Here is a 27,426-nt window from a genome sequence, read left to right as displayed (position 1 = left end):
AAACAGAAAGTATTGCAAACTGTAGATTTGTGTCCGTTTGGTTGATTTGGGGGTTTTCTGTGTGGTGTTTTTTGTAGTTGTTTTTTTTTTTTTTAATAATCTTAATTTTATTTAATTCTGGTAAATTTTGTTTAGTCTCCTTGGTAAGTGGAATAGGAGTGAAAAGTTTCCAAAGAAAAGAGTCAAATTAACTGACAGATGAATGACTATGACATGGTATTTACATAAACTACCAAAAAATGTATGACTTTGCCAGGTAACCAGCAAATTTCTCCCATTTACTTCAGCTACTGCCTCAGAAGCAGCATCAGAAAAAAACCTCAAACACAACAACTTACTGAAATGAAAAAATTTACTCATTATTATAGGATTTGCTTCTATCAAGGTCTACAATAGATATTAATTTCACAGCTAGGAGAGGGAAAAGTAATGAACAAAGCAGATTAGAAAGAACACAGCTAGACAGCGACTCATCAGTAACACAACCAACTCTGCATTAAGTAACACCATCTATTCCTAGTTTGCTTGCCATCAAGTATCCAAACCTAAAACGAAGGAGTTGAGTGTTGCTCCAAAACAATGTATTTCTGGAGAAGGATGCCATAAAGACCTGGCCGTCTGTATAGACTGAAAACACCTTCATGCCATTAGTAAGCACCACTTTTTTCTTTTTTTCTTAGCCCCTTAACTAAAAACAGGACAGTATTTCAGCAGTTAGATCTTCAGAAGAAGTCTAAAATTAATTAGTTCAGGCAGTATGATTTGAGGTGTAATTTTTTTCACCACCTTCACAGATAGCAGAGCTAAGCAGAAAGAGTGATTAAGGTTACTACCTTAGGACAATGACATAGATTTATATGATTGAGGAAAAACAGTATTAAATATATCAAGTAAAAAAAAAATCACAGAATATTCCACTGACAAAAACGACAGTAACTGAATTTCAGTTACTTACTATTGCAATCTTTCTCTGGATGTTTTCCCCGTATTTTTCATTTCAGTAAGGTATTCAGTAATATTAACATTGTTTGTCAGGCTCTTAACAAATAAAAGCTTCAGAAAAAAGGGAAAACTGTGTATTACAAAAACTGTGCTCATGTTGCTCACCAAAGGACTTACTGAAGCACAGTCTAAAACTTAATTTTAACTGGGTCCTATATAATAAATACAAAGAATAGAAATAAATCTCCAATTTTCTTGAACAGAGATTACTGGCAGGACTCTGAATATCACATTTTGTAATTTAGCCTTTACACCAAACATAGAAAAGATGCACCAAACATAGACAAGATTCCTTCCCCTAAGAAGGAATCTGTTAAGTCCCATACTTTGGGAGAGGAAGGCAGTTTAGCTAGAGACTTGCCTCTTGACATTTCAAATATACTGAACAAATTATGAAACCTTTGTCCGTGCTTATGAAGCCTTTCATGAATAGTCTGGTATTAGTCTGAGCAAGTATTTATCAACATGATTAAGAACAACCATTGGACTCATGACAATTAATGGCACATTTTAAATACCCTTGGAAAAGATAAAGGAAAATACTTATGGGCCAGATCTAATGCATTTTTTACTAAAACATGCAAAGATTTCTTTGAATACTAGTTTTTTTCCATAAAGTTTTTACATGAATACTTTCACTAGACTTGCGAAACATGCTTGGAAGGATACCTGAAATCAAGAGGCAATGCCTTGTAGAATGAATAAATGGAAATAACACATTTTTGGTTATAATTTCAACTACATCTTTCATCTTCTTTACTTTGCTGAAGAATATTTGTAGGAAAGCTTTCTACCATCTCTGTGTAATCTGAAATACAGGTACTGTGGCTCCTGAATAAAAGCCTAAATACTGCTTAACTGCCAAGAATAACTCCTCCTACTGACAATCTGTGTAAAATCAGAGGCAAATAGGTTTCCATGGGTAAACTACCCATTCCTGCTAACTGCATGTGAAACACATGGCACTGGCTCAGCCCGCTGCTCTGCAGTGGTACTGGGGTGCTGGTTAATTAAATAACAAGAAAGTAACTGTAGATCAAAGATGAAAACTTGGTGTTTCTTGAGCCGAAGTTTTTTTTTTTTTTTTTTTATACTGGAGGGAGCTTTGTTTGCTTGCCTTGTGCACCCCACTGTCAGTACACTCAATTTAGCTGCCCTATGGACTACATATGATGATAGTTCAAGTGCACTATCTGTATGGCAGTCACAGGCCTCACCAACAGTGAACTCACACTAACAAGACAGAGAGGGAAGAAAACACTTACTAGCTGAGTCAGACTCTGGAGTCTGAGGCTGGCAATGCAATTAAGAAGCATTTTTCAGAAATCTCAATTGTGCTTTCACTGTTCATCTACTAGGCAGAAATCACTTCTGTTTACAGCATTTCACTAGAAGAGCTGGAATAGGAGGAAAATAAGCTTTGCCTTCCTAATTGCTATTTCTGACTTCTACTCAGTTGTAAATACCTATCCTTCTGTTTTCATATAATTGAAACAGTGATAGTGGAAAGGTCAAAAAGCAAGTGTGTATTAGATTTAAAAGATCAGAGGTGGTAATGCAAGGAAAAAACCAGGGTGGTGACAGAAAGCATTAGCAGTTATTTATTACAAACTGACTATGCACAATCCCCAATCCCGCAATTTCTAAAATTAGGATTCATTTGTAACAACTTCTCACAGCAGAAGAGATTTACTAACCCTAAAAAAAAGTCAGGAAAAGGGAGTCAGTGAAAGCAGAATTAGCAGCTTAGATACCAAAAGCCTTTCTTTATGTTGAGAAACTGCTCGTAGAATTACCAACATATCAAAAAATGCTCCAAAATGGTGCCAGACATGTTTTAACAAGGAGTAGATTTTGGTTTTAACTATTTAGAAAAACTGATGCCAGAAAAGGCAGCATTAGTTTTGTCCCATGAAAAAAAAGTATTGGAGCTCATCTTAAATTGTGTTTCTTGAAGCTAGATTTTTTTCTGCCTGTCACATAGCCAATATTAAAAGAAAAACATTTTGAAGGTAATTTCTTTATAAACTGCCTTACTTACATGTTAAATGGTAGTTGTATCACCGCTGTTTCATATGCACAATACAGAATTTCACTTCTTAAAAGTAACTTTACCACCATTAAAAAAAATGAACACTCAAAAGCAGAACAAAACACCTGACAATGTGTGAAATTTACATTCAGAAACCAACGAAGGGAGAAAAATTTCTTGACCAGCAACAGTTCACACTTTTAATCTCAAAATAAAGATGAACACATACATTTTTTTTAACAAGCAAAAATACTTTCCATCTTGATTTTTCTGATAAGTGAATAGTATCAACCTCTGTAAGTTAAAATGCAAATAAATCTTCAACAAACAAACCAGGTTGGCAAGAAATGAAACCTGATAGCAAAACTTGAGTTGCTTACTTCAGCTTCATGTAGATCACTTAGTTTAGCTCGGGGAAGTAGTCTCTTTCTTGTTTTAATCAGTGGAAGGCATATTCAGTTAAATGCATGATCCTATAAACCAGTATAAACATATATTAAAAATTACCTCCAAAAGAATCTGGTATGGACTTAGTGACATTTTCTACAATGTTCTATAGTTGCATGTGTGAGGTCTGAGGTGAAATTTAGAAAATCAGCCAAGCAATATTTAATTAAGAGGTGGCGGGTGGGGAGGAGACTCAAAAGAAAGACTTAAGCACAAGATAGTGATAAATCATCTTTATACCCTCCTGACAGTTGATGCTTTTAGCTTCAGGCACTATTCCAAGTTCAGCTAGAACATCCTCCATGCTGACCTAACTTTCAGCAGCAGCTAGTGGATCTGGCAGACACTGCTCTGCTTTCTCTACTTTATCAAAGCCCATGGTGGTAAAATCACATCTCTACACAATTTCAGTACACAAATACTGAATACTGCAGGGGAGCAGAGGCAAGTGTGCGGATCCCGATGCTGGGCATAAGTAACACATATCCAAAACCACTGCTGTCCATTTTCTGAACCAGCTCTCAAGACTGTAGAGCATGTACTTCTGTATGCATGTGCAATTGCCCAAGGCACTGAGCCACAAACACGATTCCAGCATTCAGTTCTGCAGTCATACAGGTTTTGGAGCAACACCAAACTAGCAGTGACTAATACTTTGGTAAAATGATGTCATAAAGGGAGGAAACAGTTCTGTTTCATTCAGAAGTCAGAAAGGGGAAGAAAAAAAATAGGCAATTGCCATGCTCAAACTAGTTTTCTTGAAGTTTCCTATCTTTGAATTAACTAACATAAATGTTAATTTAAATTAGGCTCTTTGCCATGCTGCTTGTGGTAAGACTTACATTTCTGACATTTTCAGGGCCATATAAGCCAGTGAAAGTGACAGGGACCAAAGAAAGGAGCCCTACCGCCTACTGCAGGTCACCAGGTGTGTGAGAGAACTTACCTCAAAGAGACTGGTAGTTCATGGTGATCCAAGGCAGCACATGCTAAGCATGCTTACTCCTGCTCTCCATTTATATATCTGTGGTACAAACTGGATGTGGGTTCATCCTGGGACTGCTCAGAACAAGACTGCTACTGCAAGCAGAGTGAAGGGCAGAGAGTCTGGGGCACTGGACAGAATCACAGTTAATGATATTGGAAAGGAGGGAGGAGAAGGTCTGCCTTTGAAGAGTCTCCCCACAACAGCTCTGAACACTTTTCCAGCACTGGTCTTCATTTTAAGGTCTAGTAATTAGTATTTCAGGCATTGAGTACAGGTCTCCACACAGCAAGATGTTGTAAGACGAAAGACAGTAGAGACTAACACTCAGAATGGCAAGATTACCACAGAACAAAAGAATTATTTTAAAGGACATGAGCCTTTCCCTTATTCTATAATTGGTTGTGCTGAGGAAAAAAAAAATATTATGAAATGCAGAGGAGAATACTTAGCTCATTTACTGATTTTATTTATAAATGGTAACCGTGATGGCACTTGTAACATACTGTAACAGTGGAAATTTATCATTGCTTCTTTCATTAGACTCATCTGCTGATGTAGTGAAGCAAAATTAGGAGATGGATATGAATATATGTCTGAATTTTGCATGCAGTAGGGTTCTGGTTAAGTGTATTTTAACTCAGCCTTTCAAAACATCCATGAACTCCAATTTCTACTACAAAATTACTTCCTAGTGAAAGCATGCATTACATTTCTGCTCATCCTAAGGATGAGATAGATACTGTCTCTTATTTTCTTGTACTGTACAGAAGGGATGTTATGTCTTTTCTGCAATGCTGCCAACTACAGACACAAAATTATGGCATTGTTTTCTGTTTGATTCCTCAGCCACTTGGAAATACTTATTACTAAGAAGAACTGTAGTAAAATTCCCTGGAACTCTGCTGCTGGTATAAATCTGTATCTACAAAGCAGGTGCTAGAAAATGCAACTATATCAGGAAGCCTGTGTTTCACAGTCATATCAACCATTTTTCCAACTGTGTTAAATACTTACTCACATGATTACTTCCATTACTTTTGCTGCTAGAGAAAACTAAGACTGTCCTGAGAAACTCACTGAACTCTAAGAAGTCCAAAAGCTCAAAAGGAATATGGAAACCAGGCACAAAGCACATCAATGTAAGAGTTCTCATTTAGTACCCTCCCTCACACTCTTCTGCCAAATACAATTGCACAAAATCTGAGAATAAGCAAAACAAAAAAAAAAAAATCCCACAAACCTTAACACAAGAAGATAGATCTAATTGCCAAATATAAAACTAAAAAAAAAACCAATTGACTAAGGAAATACCTTGATACCCTGTTATGAAATAATTGTGTCATGCTCAAAGATTAATGACTTAACGAGACCATCTGAACACTGGAAAAGCATTACTAAACAAACTTTCTTCAAGGACTAACCCTTTATTTACAAAGTAGCATCCTGACAACTCAGCCTACATATCAACTATATTCCTCCCTTTGCCCACATTTCTACCAACCCCTCTCCCCAAGGCATATTTATTTAAATTTCCTCTCACTGTAGTAACTTCATGTGAGAAATCTAATTTTCATCCCTTTCCAAAGAGGAACGAACTCATAAAATCTAATTCTTGTGTAGTTTAGACCGGTAATGAAGGATACAATGAAAAATTGCATTAAAATCTGGCAAAGCCAGAATTTGATTTCATTTAATGTTGGCAAGGATTCTGTCTGTTTCAGTACATCCAGACATTTACAACACCTGCCTGGGATGCATTCATAAAAGGTTGTTTTCTACTGCATATTCTAGCCAGTAGATGATAAATCAAAAAAGTCCTGCTGGATCACAGAAATCCACCCCAGTGTGCCTTAAGAAAGTAACTCTAAATTGTACTGACTTCCAAGTAGAAAAACTAAAAACATTACTGTTGCAGGCTCCTTATTTGTCAGACAGGCAAAACACTACCCACATTGCTGATTCATTTGGTATCATCAGACAGCAGTGCACAGGAAACTCTACAGGAAGACCACAAAAGCGGACAAGTGTCCAAAAAGGGACAGATAGGCAGACACATACCAGGAAGAACTTACACACCCCACTGGAATCAGGAAACGACAAAGCTAGTGAGTGAGGAAGCTATACCTCCTACCAGTCATTAATCCTCAAAAAACTACTTGTTGAAAAGGTACACTTCTTTTCTGAAAGAAAAGAGATGAGGAAAATTTGAGTAGTTTTTTACAGCAGGGAGTTGCTATTTAAAACATTTTGCAATGCAGTGACAGAGTACACCATTATAGCAACATCAGCCAGTTCAAGTCATTGTTTACCACAGAAGGAGGACATGAGCTACAGGGCTTTACTGTCATGCTCCTCTCTGTTTAGGATGGTTTTGTTTATAAAAGCTGCCCCAGAAAAATAACTTTTTTTTTTAAACAGGGCCTTTCACAATGAGTCTAATAATAATGTCACACAATTTCTTCTCCCTGTCAGAAGTACTAGACTATCCCACAGATGAAATTAAAAACTTCCACGACTCAGCTTGGAAAAATGCTGACTGGTGTTAAGACTTTTTCATAGAACTGGATTTTCAAGAAGTAAATTTAACTATACACAACACAGTATCATTATAGAAATTCTGAAAAGAGCTTCCAAAAATTAACAAGCCTGCAAAAAGACATATCTCCTCAAAATCACAGAAGGGTCCTTAGAATCTTCCTGACCATAGTTTAAATACCACCTGCATGGTCTGTGTTCTCTCTTTCAGGAATGCTTCATTTATGTCAGTGTGCAAGCTCCTCTGCAACCTCTGAGAAGATGTGTCCATACATGCATTCCTCAATATTTTCATAGACAGTTTTAAACACTTTCTCTTATGAGCAAGTTTGAATCAGATGCAAGCAACTCCAACTTCCTTTAATAAAAATCCATTTCATACTGCATACGTAACAGTAGATACACATCCTCGATATATTTTCATGTCTTTTAGTGATGCCTCAGTTCAACACCAACAGCTCCTCCATGGCTCATTATCAAAGTACCACTTAGCTTGTTTTACTGCAGAAGAGTTTTTAAAAGCTCCTTACAAAGTGGCAAGTGGTTGGAAAAACTCCATCTTTTTCAAAACCAAGACTAAGTTTTAAGGTTAATTTCTTCACCAAATTCCTACTGCACAACTAAATTAAAATATCTATAAACTATTTTTGAAAATGCCACCACATTTCAATTTCTCCTGTGCCTTTCTTATTTCTAGACTACTGGCTACAGCAGAATTTACAGCAGAATATCTGATATGTTTTTGCACTGTTTTGAATGGCTTTATTTTCAATTCTTCATCATAACACTTTCATCTTTTCAAAGATCAATGCCGTATTTAAAAGTGACAAAGAAAGTAGAAGAAAGAAAAAGAGGAAAAAAATAACTAAAGAAAATTCATTAAGTTCTAGGGCTGTATTTCACCTTTAAAGAAATCCTTTTTCAATCCAGACTTTGAATAAAAGCAGCTTTAAAAATGCAAAGGGCCAAAGGAATAATAAAAATATATATTAGAAGTGTTTCAAAAATATTCTGTGCCGAAATCAGTTTTACTTGGTTCTGTGGGTCTACGACTGAGGGTAAAACCTATTAGTACACTTATCTACAAATTAGCTCAGAAAATTAACAACTAAACAGTAAGCCAAATTTTAACAGTGGCTAGAAGGTCATATTAAGAAAAATGGTATGTCACCATCAGAAACAACCTTAACTATTACTCTAATTGTATCAGCTTTTCCACAGTATCATTTGTATCAGAAACTCATATGTATGACAGGACTAATGAAGAGAGACATGAGAGTTAGAGACATGTTAGAAATTCATGTCTTCATAATTACTATCCCTAAAACTCAACATTCAGCTTTTTCTGTCATGTTTGAAACTGTTCACAGAAGTGGTTTGCTCATAATAAATTATTTTCTTACCTACCCAATAACTTAGGTCCACCACAGCAATCTAAACATTAAACAATCTACAGTCAAGAGCTCTATACTTTCTTGACAAAGATGAAGCACACAACCATAGCCTTGTGATTGTCTGTTTGTTATATAACTGTTAGTAAAAAATTAAAATGTAACATGACTAATGTCATGCTTTGATTTTCCTCTGCCAAGCTACTCTTCCAGAAGCAAAACCCTGGATTCTTGTCTCATTACTCACCTTTATGCAATCAACCAACGTGAATACAAAGTCTAAGAGTGGAGCTATATGGGCTTATAGCCTAGAAACAGGTAGTCATGTGATTGGACTGATGAAGTGTGACTGTGTGATCACCTCTTCATGTGCAGACTTGAATCCTAGGCAATACATCCAATAACAGAAAACAAATTAAACTTCAGAGAAAAAAAAAAAAAAAAAAAGGGGGGTAGGGGCAAGGAAGGAGGGAAGGGCAGGCTGTATTTTGATTTTTTGTGGATTTTTTAACTACTCTTTTTTCAAGCCAAGGCTGAATTTTATTGTAAGACAAAACCTGCTTGCATTGTAATTTTTACCATATAGCAAGAGCACACTGAACAAGGGACTGACAAAATCTGGAGAAAAATATTGTCCATTTAACCTGAAGAACTATTAATTGTTTGCAATAAACCTTGTTTCAAGTATCTTGTGTGTTACTCGGAATTACAATGAAGAAACAAGTAACTTTTAGTCATCCTTCATAATAAAACCAGAACACAACAGGATCTGAATTCCCAAAAAAAGAGCTTACTGTGAGAAAGGAAATATTCTTATAAATTTTCAGAGGAAAATATGACAGAAATACTTCAATCTGAAATTAATTTAGAGATAAATATTAGACAAGCTTAGCCTATCTCCTGTAGAAATGAATTAAGTAATTAGGAAACTATGAATTCCAAGTATTTCCTTCTTGAAAATATTTATATATGATTATGTTTATCCATTACTTTGATAAAACTGCATTGCCTAAATACCTATATTTATATAATGGTTGTTAATCATGAAGAAAATGAGAACCATTCCAAGAGTACACAATCTCACTACCTTAAAATATATGCCAAACTCCCATTACATATACAAGCTGCCCTGAGCAAATTTCACATCTTCATTGTGAGTGTACACACTCATGTGAACATTCCCTGGAGAAAGGTAGAGTGTTCATTTACCTATATGTTTATTTTAAATAAAGTATTTGAAACTCTTCATGGGAGCATTCAACTCTGCTTCTCCAGCTTACTTCTCATATACCATCATCTTCCCTACACATTTGAAAAAACAGCTAGAACTTGGGCTTCTGTTGGGATGAAGTATGAAACACTTAAGCAGAAGATCACAAGATGAAACAAGTAATTTAGTAATCCATTAGAGCAATACAGATAAATGCAAGTGCCCTCTGCTGCATGCAGAGAGCAAGCAAATAAGTGTCTAGGAGAACAGAATGTAAACTACTACATATATGGGGAGCTTTTTGCTTGTTACTTTTAATTTTATTCAAATATAAAGAAGGAAAACAGCAGAAAGTAGAAATGGTAGGCCACAGGTAAGTATATAAAGGAGTGCTGAGGTGAAATGTATTTAAGACTGAGGAGGTGCCAGAAAGAAAGGCAGGGAATGAGAAGAGCAAATGACTGACTGGAGACTGATGAAAAGATGAGAAAGATAGCTGAGGAGCAGCTGCTCTCTATTTAAAATTGTCAAAATCCTCATAAAGCTTCTTTACGAAGCACTCAGGAAGAAACTGCTTGCGGCTTTATTGGAAGCCCTAAAGCTCATGGATTGATATCCCCATGGGAGGAAACACAGCTCTCAGGGAAATGGGCTTTCCCTCATATTACAGCTTCCGGTGGAACAATAGCAACCTGTCTTCAGTTCCTTTGTTGGAATATATGCAGTTCAATGACCACAATATTTTAAAATCTTCTATACACTCTTGCATATTATCTTACTGCAGCTATCTATTTCTTGCTAAAATAATGCCTATGGAGCTTCCTGGTGGTAGAAGCATTTAACTCTTCTGCAAGATTTGCTATTTATTGGGTAATTTTACTTTGGTTTTGAGTGCTTAGAGAAACACCTCAGAGAACCTAAATTCTAACCAAACACTAAACATTGATAAATACTAACCAAGAACCATAAGGTTTCTCCATCTGCTTGAAGAGCCATTTGATTATCCCTCTTCTAAAGCAATAAGCAGTTTATGTCACTATCCCAAGAACATAATTCTTGCTTTTTTGTTAAATAAAACCCCCCTCTAAACTGAAAGGCTTCCCCTCTCAGTTTGCACCCTACTGCTCTAGATTCAGTCCTTCACACTCTCTTTCAGGTGAGGTGTCTGTGGTGGGTCCTTTCCTCCAAACAATGTTTGTTCAAGATCAAATTTCACCAAGGGATTTCACCACTTAACATCCTCAACTGTTTACCCAAGACAAAAACTTATGCCATCTGATTCCATTCCTGCTCCTACTGTCCCATTTCTGCCTGTAATTTTATTAGCTTGCTCCAGTGGATCTGTCTGACATGGAAAAAAACAAGCTAACAAAACAATTACTGACTTGAAGATAATGCTAGTAAGATTTTGAACTTTGAAAGCATTTCCGATACCTGCTCATTTTGACTGCAAAACATTTCCCAAAGGAAACAGGCTCAAACACAGACAAAAAATAATCAGAAAACACACTTAGAAACTTAACAGCAAATGTCTACCACAAAACTTTCTTTTATGTTTTCAGCTTCTTGAAAAACTTTCCAGTCACCTGTTCTTGAAGACTACAGTTTACTCACATTAGTTTTATTCTTATGAATATTTAAGAAGTCTCACAGGAAATTATGGGAATGGGATTCAAGTAAGGTTTTCTGCCTGTTAAACACCATGGAGTGACGCCTTCCTGATACTGTCTGCTGGAACAGAGTAGCAACTTTTCTTTTGAAAGTTACATTAAAATGGAAAAGTGTATGACAACAGTACTATATGGTGTTCACTATAGTGGTAGATTCATTTGCCTAAAAATACAAACTGCAAAAAGCATAAGCCTGTATTTTTTTTTAATTGTATTTGAATACCTGTAGTTGCACAAGTTAGTTTGTTCAAACAAAATTTTGCAAAAGACAGGCAATTTTCAGAATTGCTTCTGAACATTTCTATAAAAACTAACACTTTCCCTTATTTCATAAAATACTTCTTACCCTAAAATTCAAAAGCCATACAACAACTTCATAACTTCTAGTTGAAAAAGAAATATTGGAAGCACAATAAAATTTACTCAAAAGGAAACTAAAGAAGTCTATAAGCAATCATTTCCTATGACAGACAAATTCCTAAAAGAAGAGATCATGCTCACCCATCTTAAACCTCAGAAGAGCTCACATTCTGAAGTGCAAACACATAAAAATATATGTCTTTCATTATATAATGCTCTACCATCAGTTCTGAGGTATTAGCTTCTAAACACAGTTATATTTCTCAATTGGCTTTCACTACTCTGATAATCTTGGAAAACAGTCTAGGTTACAATATAGGACAATGCATTTCGCTCTCTGCCTCTTTAGTTACATTTGTGACTATGAAGACAAATACAATCTCTCAAGAACTGATCTGCAAAACTTAGAACTTGCTGATGGCTATGTTGATTATACTAAAATAGTCCAACACAAATGTTGTGATGCTGTACACCACACAAAGAAAACAGCCGCCTACTTAACTGCCTGCTAGGTATAAGGACACTTCAAATTCCAGCAGCATTCAGAGATTCAAAATACTCCAGTTTTATTAAATCACAGTTAAAGGTATGATAATTGGTACAGTAAGACAAAACCATTTATACTGTAGCCCCAAAAGCTATTGCAGAACATGAAGAACTTGACCAAAAAAAGAGTAATTTTTCTTCAGGCCCAACCACATCAATAGCAGCTTGACCTGCAATTTTCTAAACTACAGTGTACAACCGCTACTGTGCTAAAAATATTCTGTTACTCAAACTTCAAGATATTCTCTCCAGAGATAGGATTTCCTGATAGGAGACTCAAATTAATAGGAAGTGCCCTTCCTGTGTTTTCTAGATTGCTAGACTAATGAGTTTGTTTTCAACAGCCTGTAAAAAAAAAGAAGGAGCAGATTTATTTGTTGACTGGTGTTCAGTGCTTTGAAGCGAAGTGACCTTGTATACAAAGCCAAAATGTAGTAGACCACAATCATGTCTATTTAGGCACAATGCTGTAGCACATTTGGCTTTTCCTGCATTCCTGAAGGAATCAGTACAGGAATTGCCTTGAAAGCCTGGTAACTGGTGACTTTTATTTTAGTCTGCAAGTAGCCGTATTAGAAACTGATGGGAATGCTTGTGAAGTAGCTGAGCAGAGACCCCTATTTTCAGTGAAGTAATTTTTATGTAGAGAAAGTGAACAGTTCTGGCCATGTGTATACAGCTATGGCAAACCTACCTGACTCACTCAGCCATACAAAAACACTACAAGAAGTCAGGACATCTAAAAAATAATTACAGAAAAAAAAGAATCCTAATCTATCATTAGGATTTCCAGATATTAAGGCTAAGTGACAGTCACCACCAATTTGAAAGATAAAATGTGCTTTACAATCAACAAACTTTTCAGGCCAGTATGTTTTATGCTTTACACACAGCAAAAACATGGAGCCAAAAGACTGAAATGAAAATGAAAATACAATTTTAAAACTACTTAGACATTTGATTCTGATTTATAGAGGACAAGAGGAAAACAGACAGCACCAGCATGCAGCTAGACTAGGAAATTTAACAGTCAGGACCTCTCACCAATTACAAATTTTTCAATTTTTTTTACATGCACTAAAAACCCCACCCACTGTTAAAGAAGGTTAACCATATTGATTCTGACAGATGGGATCCTCCTGACTTCCTACGGCATGAAGTCATGCTCCTGCAAGACTCTTGTTATTGCAATGTTACATCACCAAAGTGATGATTATCTGCAATGACTTCAGCAAATGCAAATGAAAAAAGAACTCATCATTAACCTGCTAATAAGCTTCAATCTTTCCTACTTATAAGTTAGCTGTCATAAAACACATACAGCAGTTCAGTTCTAATAATTAAACTTCATATGTTTAGACACAAAAGATTCTAATATTAACCCAAGTTTATCTCATTTTCTCTCTCCCAATTAATGGATGCTTTTTTTTATTGTAAATGTTGCTCCACTTTGATATTTTCTCTTAATGAAAAAAAATAGAATAAAAGAACTTTTGAGTAATTTATCAAAGAAGTATTATTTTGAATAGTCCTTTATCCAGGACTATTAGATAATCATTAACTATTCTTTCACAACACAGAAAGGTGAGCCATCCACAGATCTTAAATTCTCCTTTCAACAAAGTTGCTGATAATAGATCAACAGTGAAAATACAAATAAGTTCTCAGGGAACTGTTATCAAACAGTGCCTGCTTGAGCAGGAGTTTGGACCAGATGATGCACTGTGGTCCCTTCCAATTTGATCTATTCTGTGACTCTGTAATAGTGGGAGATACAGACATGTAATTCTGTGACTTACCATGTATTTTAAGTAAATAGTAAGCATTTCATTCCTAGTCACAGACTGAGACAAACTACTGTAGCTATGATACTATTAAAATCTGAATATTAAAAAAATGTTTAAAAGTCAAGGTAGTTAGAGATGAACCTTAGAAACACTTTAAATGTATTTTGTCCTTTTAAACTGCAGTAACAACATCAATTTCAGAAGACTCTGACTGTTTTAAGGTCTTGTGTAAAAAATTTTAATTTAACAATCTATTCACACACAAACAGATATCTTCACCTACTTGTCAAATAATTTGAATTTTTTCCACTTGTAATGTAATAGCAATCCTTAAGCCATAAAGTTTTGCTACACATCACAAGAATGGTTAAACTGTGCTCTAACTAGAGCACAGCCGCATTGGAAAGGACACGAGCTACTGAAGTCAAATGGCAGCCTGCCATTAAACCTCTGTTCTGTGACAATGCCCCCCAGGCATCTTAGAAGAGGTCTCTTGTTTAAAAGCGTATTTGTGCTGTAAAAGTAGACAAAAAGGCAGAGATGTAAATGCAGGACAGGAAATGCCCTTTTCTTCTGAGCTTTTAGTATCACTTCTGTGATGTGCCATTTTTTGAGACCTTCAGTATATTTCCGAAAATAAAAAAGAGGAAAACGTTCAGCTACAGAAATAAACAAAAATCTCACCTTGTTATTTTCACACTTGTATGGGATTTTGAGGGTATCCATGGCCTTGATCATGGCCTGCATTGCTGTAAATATATTCTGGTACACCAGTTTTGTAAAGCCCCTTTTGTCTTCATCAGAGTAACCTGATCCATGAATGATTCTCATTTGCTTGATAAATGTGCTTTTGCCACTCTCTCCTGTGCCTGTAAGACAAAGAAGGATATGCTTTACCCAGTGGTCACAAAAACTTTTTTTGCACAATGCTGACAGCTTGCTTACTGCAGGGCTCAACAGTGTTAAGTGATGCTTGGAAGGTAACTACAAGGACCAGTTCACAGTCAAACAGCAACATCAGTAGCAATTGTACAACTGAATTAAAATTTGCATTTTGATTTAAAAACTAAACTAATGAGAAAAATGACACTCCAAAATATACCTATTATATATGACTTCATATTTGAAAATATTTTGTTCTTAAAGATGTAATTGTCCAAAACTCTAATTTCATGAGACATTTTATCACAAAAGTTCAGAGAGGAAGAAAAAGAATCTTCCTAGGCTAACACTCAGGACATTACAGTAAACTGGTATTACAAGCAACCAATATATGTGTTTTGGTTTTTTGGGGTTTTTTTTGGGGTTTGTTTTTGTTGGTTTGTTTGGGTTTTCAGTTTTGTTGTATCTGTTTGTTTGTTTTTTTATTTGTTTGTTTGAGGGGGTATGGTTGGGTTGGGTTTTTGTTTTTTTAAAGCTAGTATTGGAACAATCAGAGCCCAGCAAACTTCAATCTCAGAACCATATGAAATCACTGTTAATTAAAATTTGGTTCACGTTTATTAATGAGCAGTCATTCCTTTCACTAAACCTTTTTAATGTCTTTATATACTTTGTACTAACAGTAGTTAATTGATGAAGTATGACTATTTGTCAACTTAAAGTTAAGATCTCCTTGTTTGAAACTTCAAAAAGGTTACAACACACATTTTTCCTTTGCTCCAAATTCAACAAGCTCATCTATGACTACAAAAGCTTATCTATATTATCCCTGTGTTTGCTTAAGAGGAGGAGTTGAATCTGCACAGCTACATAAGCCCTGTGTTCACCCAGCTACCCAGCTCTGCAGAAAACAAAACGCATTGCTCGGTGCTTTGTTTGACAGACTTTCAGCCTGGGCTTCATTTTATCATTTCTGTAAAGCTTTCATGCCTCATACCATAATACTCATGTCCAGGACAAAGGCAGACTTATAGGCCTCTTAGATAATATTTTCAGTGTCTTCCCAAAAAAGTGTGTTTCACAGCAGTGAAGTTTTAAAGGAGTAGCCCTTAACCATTTCTGAGATAGCACACACTGCAAAATCTAAGCTTCTAAAATCTTCTGCCCTTACCACAAGCATAATTTTGAAACCATCACTCCCATTTCCTACACACATACAATGAACTTCTAATGCAGGTTTTCTTTAAACACACATTCCCAGAAAATCAAACATGATGTTACATACTACAGAATCAGAATGGTTTGCGTTAGAAAGGAGCTTAGAGCTCATCTAATCACATAACCCCCTTGCAATAAGGAGGGACATCATCCATTAGACCAGTTTGCTCAGACCCCATCTAACCTTGCCTTGAATAATGCCAAGGATGGAGCATCAACAGGTTCTCTGGGCAACCTGTGCCAGTGCCTTACCACCTTCACATGTAAAGAATTCCTTACAATATCTTATGTAAACCTACCCTCTTTCAGTTAAAGGCAATTTCTCCTTGTCCAATCACTACACGCCCTCATAAAAGTCCCTCTCCAGCTTTCTTGTAGGCTCCTTTTAGGTAACGAAAGGTTGCTAGATCATCTCACTAGAGATCAAGACACTGACTGGTATCAACTTGTGCTTTCTACAGCCTCATCCATTCATTACAGAACAAGTTAAAAAATACATCATGGCAATACAGTCTTAAAATTTTAGCAATTTACCATAATAAAAAAACCAACACTGGGTAACAGCCTGAACAGTACCCTTGAGTGGGCCTGTTTCACCTGGTGTAAGAAGAAAACCTGAAATTACATAAGAAAATAATCTACATATTCTTCTGAGAGAATATGAATGCCTTATGGACTCTGTTAGTAACTGCTTCCACCACTATCATTTTACTAATACCTCCAGCTTATGCAAGACAAGAGCAAAGGTGAAATGGCAGTGCAGTGGATCAGAAGAATGGACCAATGGGGGATAAAACTGTACTGAGACCAATTTTCTGCTGGCTACCACAGCACATTTACATTAGTCAAGTCTGTTCTCTGAAGCCAGATATATAGTATCTTCTCATCTATCAGGAGACTGCTGAGGCCACACAATATACCTGCAACTCAATCATAATCAGAATACCACCACCACACTCCCTCATTTTTTAAAAAAAATATTACTTTCAACCTTTCCCGCCCCATCCCCTCCCTAATCCTAATATAATTCCTTGGCTAGTATTTAGGTGAGAATTGAATATTGTGACTGAATAAAACCCCACACTCCTGTTTCAAGCACACACCTTGGTTGGTCATCTGACTAATTTTAAATTTCTTCTCAGATAAAATAAACCTAATCTTTAAAAATAATAAAGTCTTTAAAAATAATAAAGAAATGTCTGTAATACTGATGAAGTCTTCAATCATGGAATAGAGGATTATCAAAATTTGTAAGAGCTTAGCATCTCAAAAACTGAAAATTACTCAAAACCTCTTTGGTTTTTTTTTTTCTTGAAATGTTAATAGCTACAACTATTATTGTATCATCAAGAATTTTACAACCAGAGATCTGAAAGTATTTCTAGCAGTATATTCCATCTACAAGCAGGCTCAGGAAAGAAGACAGGTTAGTTAAATGCAGAGTAGATCCTTATGCATGCACTTGCACCCAGATATAAACATATCACGCCCAATTTATTTCTCCTGGTATACATCCTACAAAAATCAAGCTACAGAATGTTGAAATGCAACATTCTTTGCTCTGCAAAACTGATGGAAAAACTTTAAACATAGTTAATTTTAAATAGGTGACAATGCAGCTACTGGCAGAGAGGTTTCAGAACTTGTGGTGACTTACAAAGAAGATACAGGAGACTAATTTAAAACAACTGTAGAAGCCTAGAATGACAAGCCTTTCCTTTGTATGGTTGTCCTCTACTTGTTTTTGCATTTTTCTGCATTGCAACTTAAAAGAAAATCTTAGGTATAGTATCTTCAGATCAAATACAAGACTGTTTCTTAACTAAAACAACAAATATAGCATTCTCTAAGCAAAATTCACGCTGGCATCTCTTAAACAGAAACACTGCTAAACTACACCTGACAGTGTTTTTTCCCCCAAGTTTGACCTATGAAAAGGCAATAAAAACTTGCTATTTTTTTTGTTTGAAATTTTATATTAAATTAGATAGAAGAGGACATTCTTAACAGGTAAGGAAGGAGAAAGTCATTGAAATCCACTAACCCGTTAGTCACTGTGCACACACATTTACTGGGAACTGTCAAAACAACAGTGTGTATATCTGCAGAAAACTGGCTTTCGTCTTGAGGCCTGGATGCAGAAAGAAAGCCTACAAGCACCTGGAAAGTGAAGATTCATGGGTCAGGCTGGAATCAACATCCTACACAGATGAGCAGAACCATACTATAATCACAGTTTCATCAAACATTTACTCAGACAAAGCAGTCAGTTGTACACTGCCTCACAGAGTTACAGAAAAGGGAAGCAATCAACTTCCTCACATAGTAAGTAGCAGAGTAATTCCTAGGAAGGGTAAGAGCTAAAACAGTAATAGAGAAAACAAAAAATATGGTTTGGTCTGTTGCTGCTCCAGCAGTGGAATGCAGAGGGATCATATTTCCGCTGAAACCAAGTATGGCTAAATGAAAACATAAAACTATGTAGAATTCAGGCCTTGGACCAACTTGGCTTTGTAGGTGACAAATCAGTTGAAATGTAGTATGGAATGCATGAAGATCCTCCCTGGAATTGAAGCAAAGAAGCCAGTCTCTCCTACCACTTAGAACAGCAGCTTTCAGGCTCACAGTTGAAGGCTACTGCTGGGAGGGGGATATTCGGTTGGTAAGACTGTAGCAAAACTCCCTGAGGTGGAGGTGAAGCTCCCCAGCTCGCCCTGTAACATGTATCTGGACAAGTTCTGGAGCAGTTCTGGAGCAGAACTAGAGTGTCTCCTCCATCAAAAGAAGAGAGCAAGGCTAGTGAAACAAGGAGGCTCCCACACAAACAGCTCAGTCCATCTGATGTGGTCATGCACCTAGGCAGACTGTGCTCTCATCCTGACATCTTATGAAGAGATCCTTACCTCTACATCACCTCTACATGACCATCACCTCTGTCAATAGTTGCCACAACTGAGTTGACCTGCTTCAAGCTGCTACAGCTATTGCTCAGGCAGTCCTTTTTAAGTGAAGACTGCTAGTACTCTATGAACTTTTTTCTCTATTGCTTAAAAAGTATTATCTACATGACATCGTATTACACCTTTTGAAAGATACAAAAATACCAACCTACATCTCCAACCAATTTATACTACCATAAGGAAATAACTTATGGTTATTAACCATAAAATACTGACCATTTTCACCTTGGTCATGGAAACACTGAAGAATTTCAGTGACAAATCAACCAGAGACAGAATTCCTGTAAGGAATTACCAGTTCTGATAATGGATACAGTAGGCATATTAATGTTTTTCACAAAATGAACGGTAGAACCATCATATCTTCCTTGTGTGATTATCTAACTCATTAATTGACATTAATAGATTAAACCTCACAAGAGTTGCTTGATGTTAGGAAACATTTCAATTACAGTTACAGAAAAGCCTATGAAACAGGAAAGCATCTCAAATTTCAAGCAAAACATGCCAGAAAGAGAACTAAGGTGTCCTGAAGTCTGTTCCTATATCAATAGCACCACGTTTTGCAGTTATGTTAAAAACTGAACCAAATAACTACAAAAAGCCAAATTAGGTGAGAACCACAGAGATGGCATTCTGAGATTTAACAATGCACAGGTTGAAGTTAAAAAACACTTAGAAAAAAATGGGAGAGGGGTACATATTGTTCTATTGCCAAATGTTTGCTCCACTGACAGAATATCTTTAATTTAAAATCTCTACATAATCTTACTTGTTTTGGTTAAAAGCCACATTTGCATATTCCACTTGCTTTTAAAAAAGAGTAAGCATATAATCATTTCACCATTCACTAAATTATCTCCTCTATATCATTTTAGTAATTAATAAACATTTCATTAAGATTAACTGTCAATATTCTACACAATATTATTTCATGAATTACTAATGGAACAACAAAAAAAGAGCAAGATATTTATTCCAGAAAAGGATGGACAGAATTTTATGCAGTAGCTCATATTTATTCCAAAAAAGGATGGACAGAATTTTATGCAGTAGCTCATGAAGTAGATAATTACCTCAAATAAGGAATATGAAACATCTACATTCATGTAAAGCAATTTGTTTCAAGAATAATCTTGAATATCTTAAATATCTATGAAAAGTAAGCAAATGTCATCCATTACAAATATTACTAAAGTTGTCCCATCATTTCCTTACCTACAAAATTGAAACTGTATTAACCATCTTCCTTAAAAAAAGGGAAAGAATACTTCCCATTACATGAACAGTTAGTCTGAGTGCTTTCTACAGCAGAAAAATCCCCTTACAAAATTAATCTGGTTGGTTTTGAGACTATAATAAAGTTAATCATTCTAGTACAGCCACAAAATTTAGAGAAACAAAATACCCATCCTCACTGTACAAGTGAGGCACTCAAAATAGTTCAAGTGACTCCTACAATAAAGCCTAAGACAGATACTGCATTACTGAACAACTGGAAGGAAATGGAAGATAGAATTCAAACATAAAATTCAGCTGATGTTCTGTAGCTTCTTAATTAATGTTAATTCAAGCTTTTTTGTGCAGCAGAACCTCAAACTCTTTTACTGGAAATGCAGTTAATCAAATACAGCTTTGTGCCAGATAAACAAAACTACACAGCAAAACTACTATTATGCAGCTAGGCACAGCTCATTACTGAAAGTCAACATTCCCCTCAGTTCAGAAAAAATCCCAAACCCACCCAACCAGCCAAAGAAACCCAAACCAGCAAGCCCTCCCAAAATCAAAACAACCAGACAAATCAGCAACAAAAAATACCACCACTGCCTAAGCCCCCATCCAACAAAACAGAACCTACTCCTTATCTTTTATAGCTACAAACAGATAATTGTCACTATTTTAGAGGTATCTTATTATGGTTTAGGTGTAATTCAGAAGCAAGAAAACAAGAAACAAGAGAAGAGATAAACTGGGTGACTCAACAGAGGACAAGTAATTCCTCAAGAATTCGCACAGCTTTGTAAATGGGTTCAAAGCAGGACAGGATGCCACCTTGTGTGACCTTCTCCTCCCTTCTCTTGAAAGGATCCCTCTGATAAACCACAGACTCCCTAAAGAGAATCAACTCTTTCCAGCCTCTGCTTAATTTTCCATTTTATATGGTTTGGAGCAGCTTTGACAAATTCTGCCTAAAGAACTCATCTGTGAAGAAAAAGTGCCACAAATCAAATTTCACCCTCAAAAATATTTTCTTGATGCTACTCACAACTCAACTGAACAGCAAACTGTTTAAAGTCAGCCTGTTGGCTGCTGCTCTTCCATGGAAATGTTATAAACAAAACCAGAAGCAAACATCAGCATTCGTAAAAGAAGGTATACAAGAAGGTATTCCTTGCACAGAGGAAAGGCAAAATCTGTCTTTACAAACTTGTGTGTGATTAATTTCAAATGAAATGAGGGTGTTGGAAAGCAGACTACAGTAGATTCCAAGGCACAAGCAAGCAAAAATTGATTATTATCTTCTATGAGATCAGTGTACTACACAACTATTTATAAATCAACATGCATGTTTTCCATAAGCTATCAACTGAAAGAAAATGGTAATAATTTGCTGACCACCACCTGATTTTCTGTGAAAACTACCTTAACTACTAATTCAATGGAGACTGGGTTTAGGGTTTAAATATTTTATGTTTCCTTCATATTATACCTACAGTTCTTCACCTCTGCACCTAAGTTGGACTGAACATGATGGGGGCTGAGAGAGGCCATGCAACACTACATGTCCTGCAGGTCTCCAGGAGGATTCTCCAGGAATTTCATTATGAGATTTAAGTTTCCCTGCATTCCAAGAAAAGGCTTGAGTTACCTCTAAACTTTTATTAAGGAAGATACATAAAATTTATTTACCTAATTATTACGTCTTTCAAGTTTCTTTCACCTTCTGTTACTCGGAGGGATTATGAACAGATAAACACAACTCAGATTCCTACCAACTCTGAGAGACACTATTTCAAAGACAGTATAAACCACTATGATTAATCAAAAGCAAGGATAAATACTGGTAGAATTCAAATTTGCAACAGTTTTCCTTTATTTTTATTATGGAAGGGAAAAAATACCTTAACTACTTAAACCCCTATGTCTTCAGGAAAAGCGGTTTTCATGTCTAAGATAATGCAACACAGTTTGGCCACCATGTTTTCCCCATGCCAAGGGCTACCATTCTTCTACCATACAGAAAGCTGCAAAAGGTGAGTATTTCTCTATTGATATGTTCTATCTGCAAACATAATTATCATGCACAAGAACATACCAACAAAACAACAGCTGTGTTTACCAAGCACACAAAGCCTTACAGTTTGCATGTTCTGCTTTTGTAAGGTATAGTCAGAAATTCTGTGACCTGTTTTCTAATCTGTGTTTTAAAGAAGTACTGTAGTACTCAAGAGTATATTAGATGCGCATTTGCATCCATCTGAAATACCAATATAAAACAGTACATTATACAATTTGTTTAGCAATATGTTATCAACAACTAAGTCCAAAAACATGAAAACACCCTCTCCAAAGTTTTTTTTTTAAATAATATTTATTCTATTCTATGTTTGTGAGCTCTATTTTGAAAGCCTGATATAAACTTTTGACCTACCACTCACACAAAAAGGCTCCATCCCAGAGTTGGAAGTATACAGTACAGCATTTTCTTTCTTAGAACATGGAAATGCATACAAGTGAATTGCTTTGCTATACCAAAACTAGTATAAATATGAATTTACTGCAAACAAGTCATATGAATAACAGCACATTTGTTATGATCCAATAAAGTACTGTCAAGTAACATTTCTAATCATAAATTTATTATCTGAAATTAGAAACTAAGAACAGCAACTGTTTTGTAGCATTTTGGTACATCTTATCCTCAAGAATGGTTGGCCACTGCTTCCAAGAATGATAGTCACCCCAGTTCCAAGCTTTAGTCTAGATATCATGAAGCACTACTTCCAGGGAAGAAACATAAATGAATGAACAGAAAACCCCTTTGCCTTTCCACCTTTTTATATATTCTTCATTCATGCCAAAGAAAGAACATTTTCATATGGATTGAGATTATTTAAAAGTAAGAAAGAAAAGCAAATCATGCTGGTTCTTCTTACACGTGAAGAGAATAATATTTTTCCCACAAAGTTATTTGAGGTCTTTCTGTGTTAGGTTATGTACTCCTGAGGAAGACATTTAAGCTTGTTCTCTTGGTCTCTTCTGCTTTTGCTTCCTTGCTGCTCATGCTTCAGAGCTCTCTATGACTTCTGTACTAGTGTGATAACATGACAGCTGTTGCTGAACACCTAATTAGGCAAGGGTCAAATTACCAGTGTAACTAAGAAACTTACACTAGAAACATAAAGGAACTATGTATCAAATGTTGGTGTGCAGATACCTGTCAGGTAGCTTCCCTGGTCCATTCATCAGAAGAACTAGACTCAAGACAGAGGTTTCTTTCAAGCCTCAAAAATACCACTAGAACTAAAATGATGAAGTAATTTTTGCTTTAGTCTTAACTACATACAGACAAGTACAAAGTGAAGGGTCTTGCAAGCAAAGCCCTGAACTGACTGCAGTAAGGAATCAGCTGGGGTAATTAATAGTTTTTCTAATATTATACTGTACAAGTGTATTACACATTGTGTATCTTCCTGGTTTCCCAGGGGAACACATCTTGAGAGCATCATAAAGGAAATATTTCATTGTATAAGCGACAGTTTTATAGTAAGTATTTCTCTCTAGCATTTAACCCCTTTCTCTCAGGCTACTATGAAGGTGTTGCTCCTCCTTCCCCAGGAAGATTGAGGAGGTGGTAGTAACTTAAACCCACACTCACCTGGTTTCAGGCCCTCTCAGTGAATGAGCATCCATTTCACTCCGACACACCACCAACCAAGTTACTCCATTTGGGATATAACTGTCATTACAGCCGATCCCAGCATTAAACTGGAAGGAAGGTGGGGTGGGGGGAGTTTAGGTATTTTATAAGGAACAAAGAAACCTCCTAACAGAAAATAGAGTGGGCAGACAGCTTCAGCAGACATAGGCTGCTGGAAGAGCAAAAAAGGAGGTGAACTGGGGACCACAAAGGCAAGTCCAGTGCAGACACGGCTTTCTAATCAGCAGCCATGAGTAGCCTGGGGAAGAACTTTTGCCATCCCCTACAAGGCAAAGCTCCTCCTGGCTGGCCTTCATCCCATGGACATGGCAGGCCTGCAGAGCCCAGGGCTTTTCCTCTTGCCAGCCTCCTTCCATGCTCAAGTTTCTCAGAGGCTATTTAGCAGCCATTAGAAAGACTCAGTCCCCAGAAGACCCATCCCTTACTACAGGCAGTGTTCCTTCATCTCTTCACCCCCAAGGCGCACACAAAGCCCAGCAGGGCTGGCAGACCATAAGAAGCTCTGGCACAGCAGCTATACAGTAAATAAACGATTCCCTTTTTTTTTCATCCCACAAATACTGTGAGAGGCTCAAATGTTGGGTTTGTGTTCCTCTTGTCCTTACATTCACAGTGTTGCTCACAACTCCTATGTGCTTATCAGTGCACACTGGCAGGGGTGAGCACATACACTGTGAAATCCAGACAGGCTCCAAGGCCGAGCCTGTTATAAATCCACCCAGAGGGAAGCACAGTTCCAGATATTGTGGCACATTTCCTGCAGCTTATGGCAGACCATCCTTAACTTGAGAGTGCTTTTTAAATGCTACGTCCCCTGGAAAGTCACTAGTTTTTGAGGGTTTTTGCTGTCCTCCCATATTTTATGTCTTCTGAGGTATTTCAAGAAGCCATATACTAATTAAGCAGCTCCTCTAAAATGAAGGTAGACCCCTTGCACACTTTTTCCTCCTACAAGGAGAGGAGACCTGGGCAAGTCATCTCATTAACTGGATAGGAGTGACAAAACTGCTATATTATTGTAGCTCTTATTTCAACAATTTCAAATCGAGCAAGTTTGGAATAATACTTAAAAAGTAAAGACTAAACAAAATAATGTTTAAATCATGTTCTTTGCATATTTTAATATAAATACCACCTATGCACATACTTTCATGTGCATACATACACACACAAAGCGACAAAGGCTCTAAAGACATAAGTACACCACTGGCACTCTGAATTTAAGAAATCAGGTCAAGGGTAATATTAGCAAAGAACAATTTTATAATTAAAAAAATTATAATTAGATTCTCCACCCCTCCTCCCACCAAAAATCCCTGCTTTTTGTTAAGGAAAAAAAAAAGTAAATCAAATATCTAAGTTCTGAGAGGACATCCTTGCTAGCTTTACACACTACAACATACACATATTTCCATGCTTAGTACACGACAAATGTAGCATTCTTTTCAGATGCTGCACTTGCTCAAGCAAATAGATGAAAAATTGAAAAAAAACTTTATGCTTGGATAAAACTGGGATGAAAACTACTGCTGGGTCAGTAAGAACATGGACTGTCACAGTCAGTAAGAATAGGGACAAGCATGCAGATTTTATGGTCAAAGCGTCCAGTGCCATCATTTTACATTTGCATTTTTAACAGCACAGTGTCCTAGCATGCATACTGCTTAAAGCATTGCTTTGGTTTGGCTGAACTGAGTGACATTTTAATGTTCTGCTTCTCCAGCAGGGAAAGTCAGGTGGCACACTCTGGAGTACCAACCACACTGTGACAGAGAGAGCATTTATGGCTTGTGCCCCTTCACACTGCCCAGAGAGGGCTCAACTCCCATGCCATTGATCTCCTCAGCTGAGTAACTTCAGCAGCTCAAAGGTAAAGTTTCCAGTCACATCTCTGACATGCCAAAACAGATAGCTACATGACTCTTGTTCTCTTCAAGAGAAACTTCTGATCCTCCTTATAATAACCTTGTTGCTGAAGTTATGTATTTATTTAGACCTGATTATATAATCTAATTATATACCAGATTATTACCTACTCTGAAAGTTTTTAATTTTTTTTAATATTTTTATTCACTTTACACACACACTACAAACAAAGACTGCATAGATTAATAAATAACTACTTTTTACCTATAAAGGTAATAAACCCCATAAGATAGTAACACGCAGAACTCAGCTAAAATTGTGGATAAGCAACACTCCTTCATGAGTCACAGGAAAGTCTTGTTTTGCTGGATAGTATTACAATATTAGAAGAAATCTCCAGAAATCCATGAACTAAGTGGCATCTGAATTCAACAAAACAACTACTGTTTTACTCAAACATCAGCTACTCTAGCCAATAGCACATACCATCTAGATGTGGATACGTAACTTAGGAAATGTCACCTCCTTTGCCTCCTAGAGTTGCCTCAATGCTCTGACCTCTTCTGAAATTACATGTGGCTTTCTGTTTAATTAATTAAAGTTCACATGCTGTTCATTTGCATTTAAGTAAGTTACTTGCATTAAAAATCCTGGTTCATCTGAGAGAAAGTTCTAAATTCACTTAATATCCTAAGTAATTATGCTTTCTATCGTGACAGGTTCTCGTTTTATGAACATTCATGTAATTCTGGTTTTCACTTGTTTTATTAGCATCTGGTTTCAAAAAGATTACATTGAGTACACTTCTAGCTACTTTCAGTGCTATGGCAAAAGATATTCAAGAACATGATAACACTATGAATCTGTTCCTGTTCTTATTTAGTACACCAAAGCAGAAATAAATTTAACTGGCAGGGCAAAGAACTGTAACACAACTGCAGTTCACACAGGCACAAGGTGGCAGGGTGAAGGACTAGTTTCTGTTCGCCATTATTTTTTCTTTCTAGAGGAAACTTTTACTTCCAGGAAGTAAACATTTATTTAATATATCATTCCTTTGCACAATAGTCAAATAAGAAGTATTTGAGTCCACATGTTTATGTTTTAGGCTATTAAAATGCTATCCAAAAAGTCAACATTCTTTATAATTTTTTAAATTTTTTATTTCAGTTCAGCTAAAAAATCCCACAACAAAACAACCAAGGGCATATCCAGCTGTCACCACAAACCACAGAGTTAACCATTCAAAGGCAAACAAGAACGAACTTTCAACAAACACAATGGCATGATGCTGAAAGGTGATTATATTTGGCACCTCTGTATTTACTTCTTTTGCACCATTCTTTTTATACCCCTGCAGTAACAATAAAAAACTGTCACGGTTTGACACTGGCGCGATGCCAGCGCCCCCATGAAAATGTACTTTTCCAAATAATTGCTGTGAGATGTGATCAGGAACAGAGCAGAGCAGGCCCAAGCTTAATAACAAAGAAAATAACTTTATTGAACTACTACTACTATAAAAACTACAAACACTAAATCCTGGATGAAGACCTTCCAAAAAACCCCTCCTCTTCCCACCTAATT

The 27,426-nt window shown here is 36.4% G+C and overlaps 1 protein-coding gene across 5 annotated transcripts in view; it reads right to left on the bottom strand.

Annotated features, from left to right (window-relative positions):
- Positions 1–27,426, bottom strand: part of LOC137464710 (guanine nucleotide-binding protein G(q) subunit alpha-like) — a 469,877-nt gene that overhangs the window by 63,582 nt on the left and 378,869 nt on the right. For 4 of the 5 annotated variants that reach the window (XM_068176145.1, XM_068176142.1, XM_068176143.1 and 1 more), the window contains exon 2: positions 14,653–14,837. In XM_068176145.1, the coding sequence (XP_068032246.1) occupies positions 14,653–14,799 (147 nt within the window). In that variant the 5' untranslated portion in view covers positions 14,800–14,837. Of the gene's footprint in view, positions 1–14,652; positions 14,838–18,140; positions 18,164–27,426 lie in introns of those variants that run through there. The other variant, XM_068176147.1, reaches the window with a different exon arrangement.

Source organism: Anomalospiza imberbis, chromosome Z (genome assembly GCF_031753505.1).
Source record: "Anomalospiza imberbis isolate Cuckoo-Finch-1a 21T00152 chromosome Z, ASM3175350v1, whole genome shotgun sequence".
Classification (NCBI taxonomy): domain Eukaryota; kingdom Metazoa; phylum Chordata; class Aves; order Passeriformes; family Viduidae; genus Anomalospiza; species Anomalospiza imberbis.
This window is presented reverse-complemented; position numbering and strand designations above follow the sequence as displayed.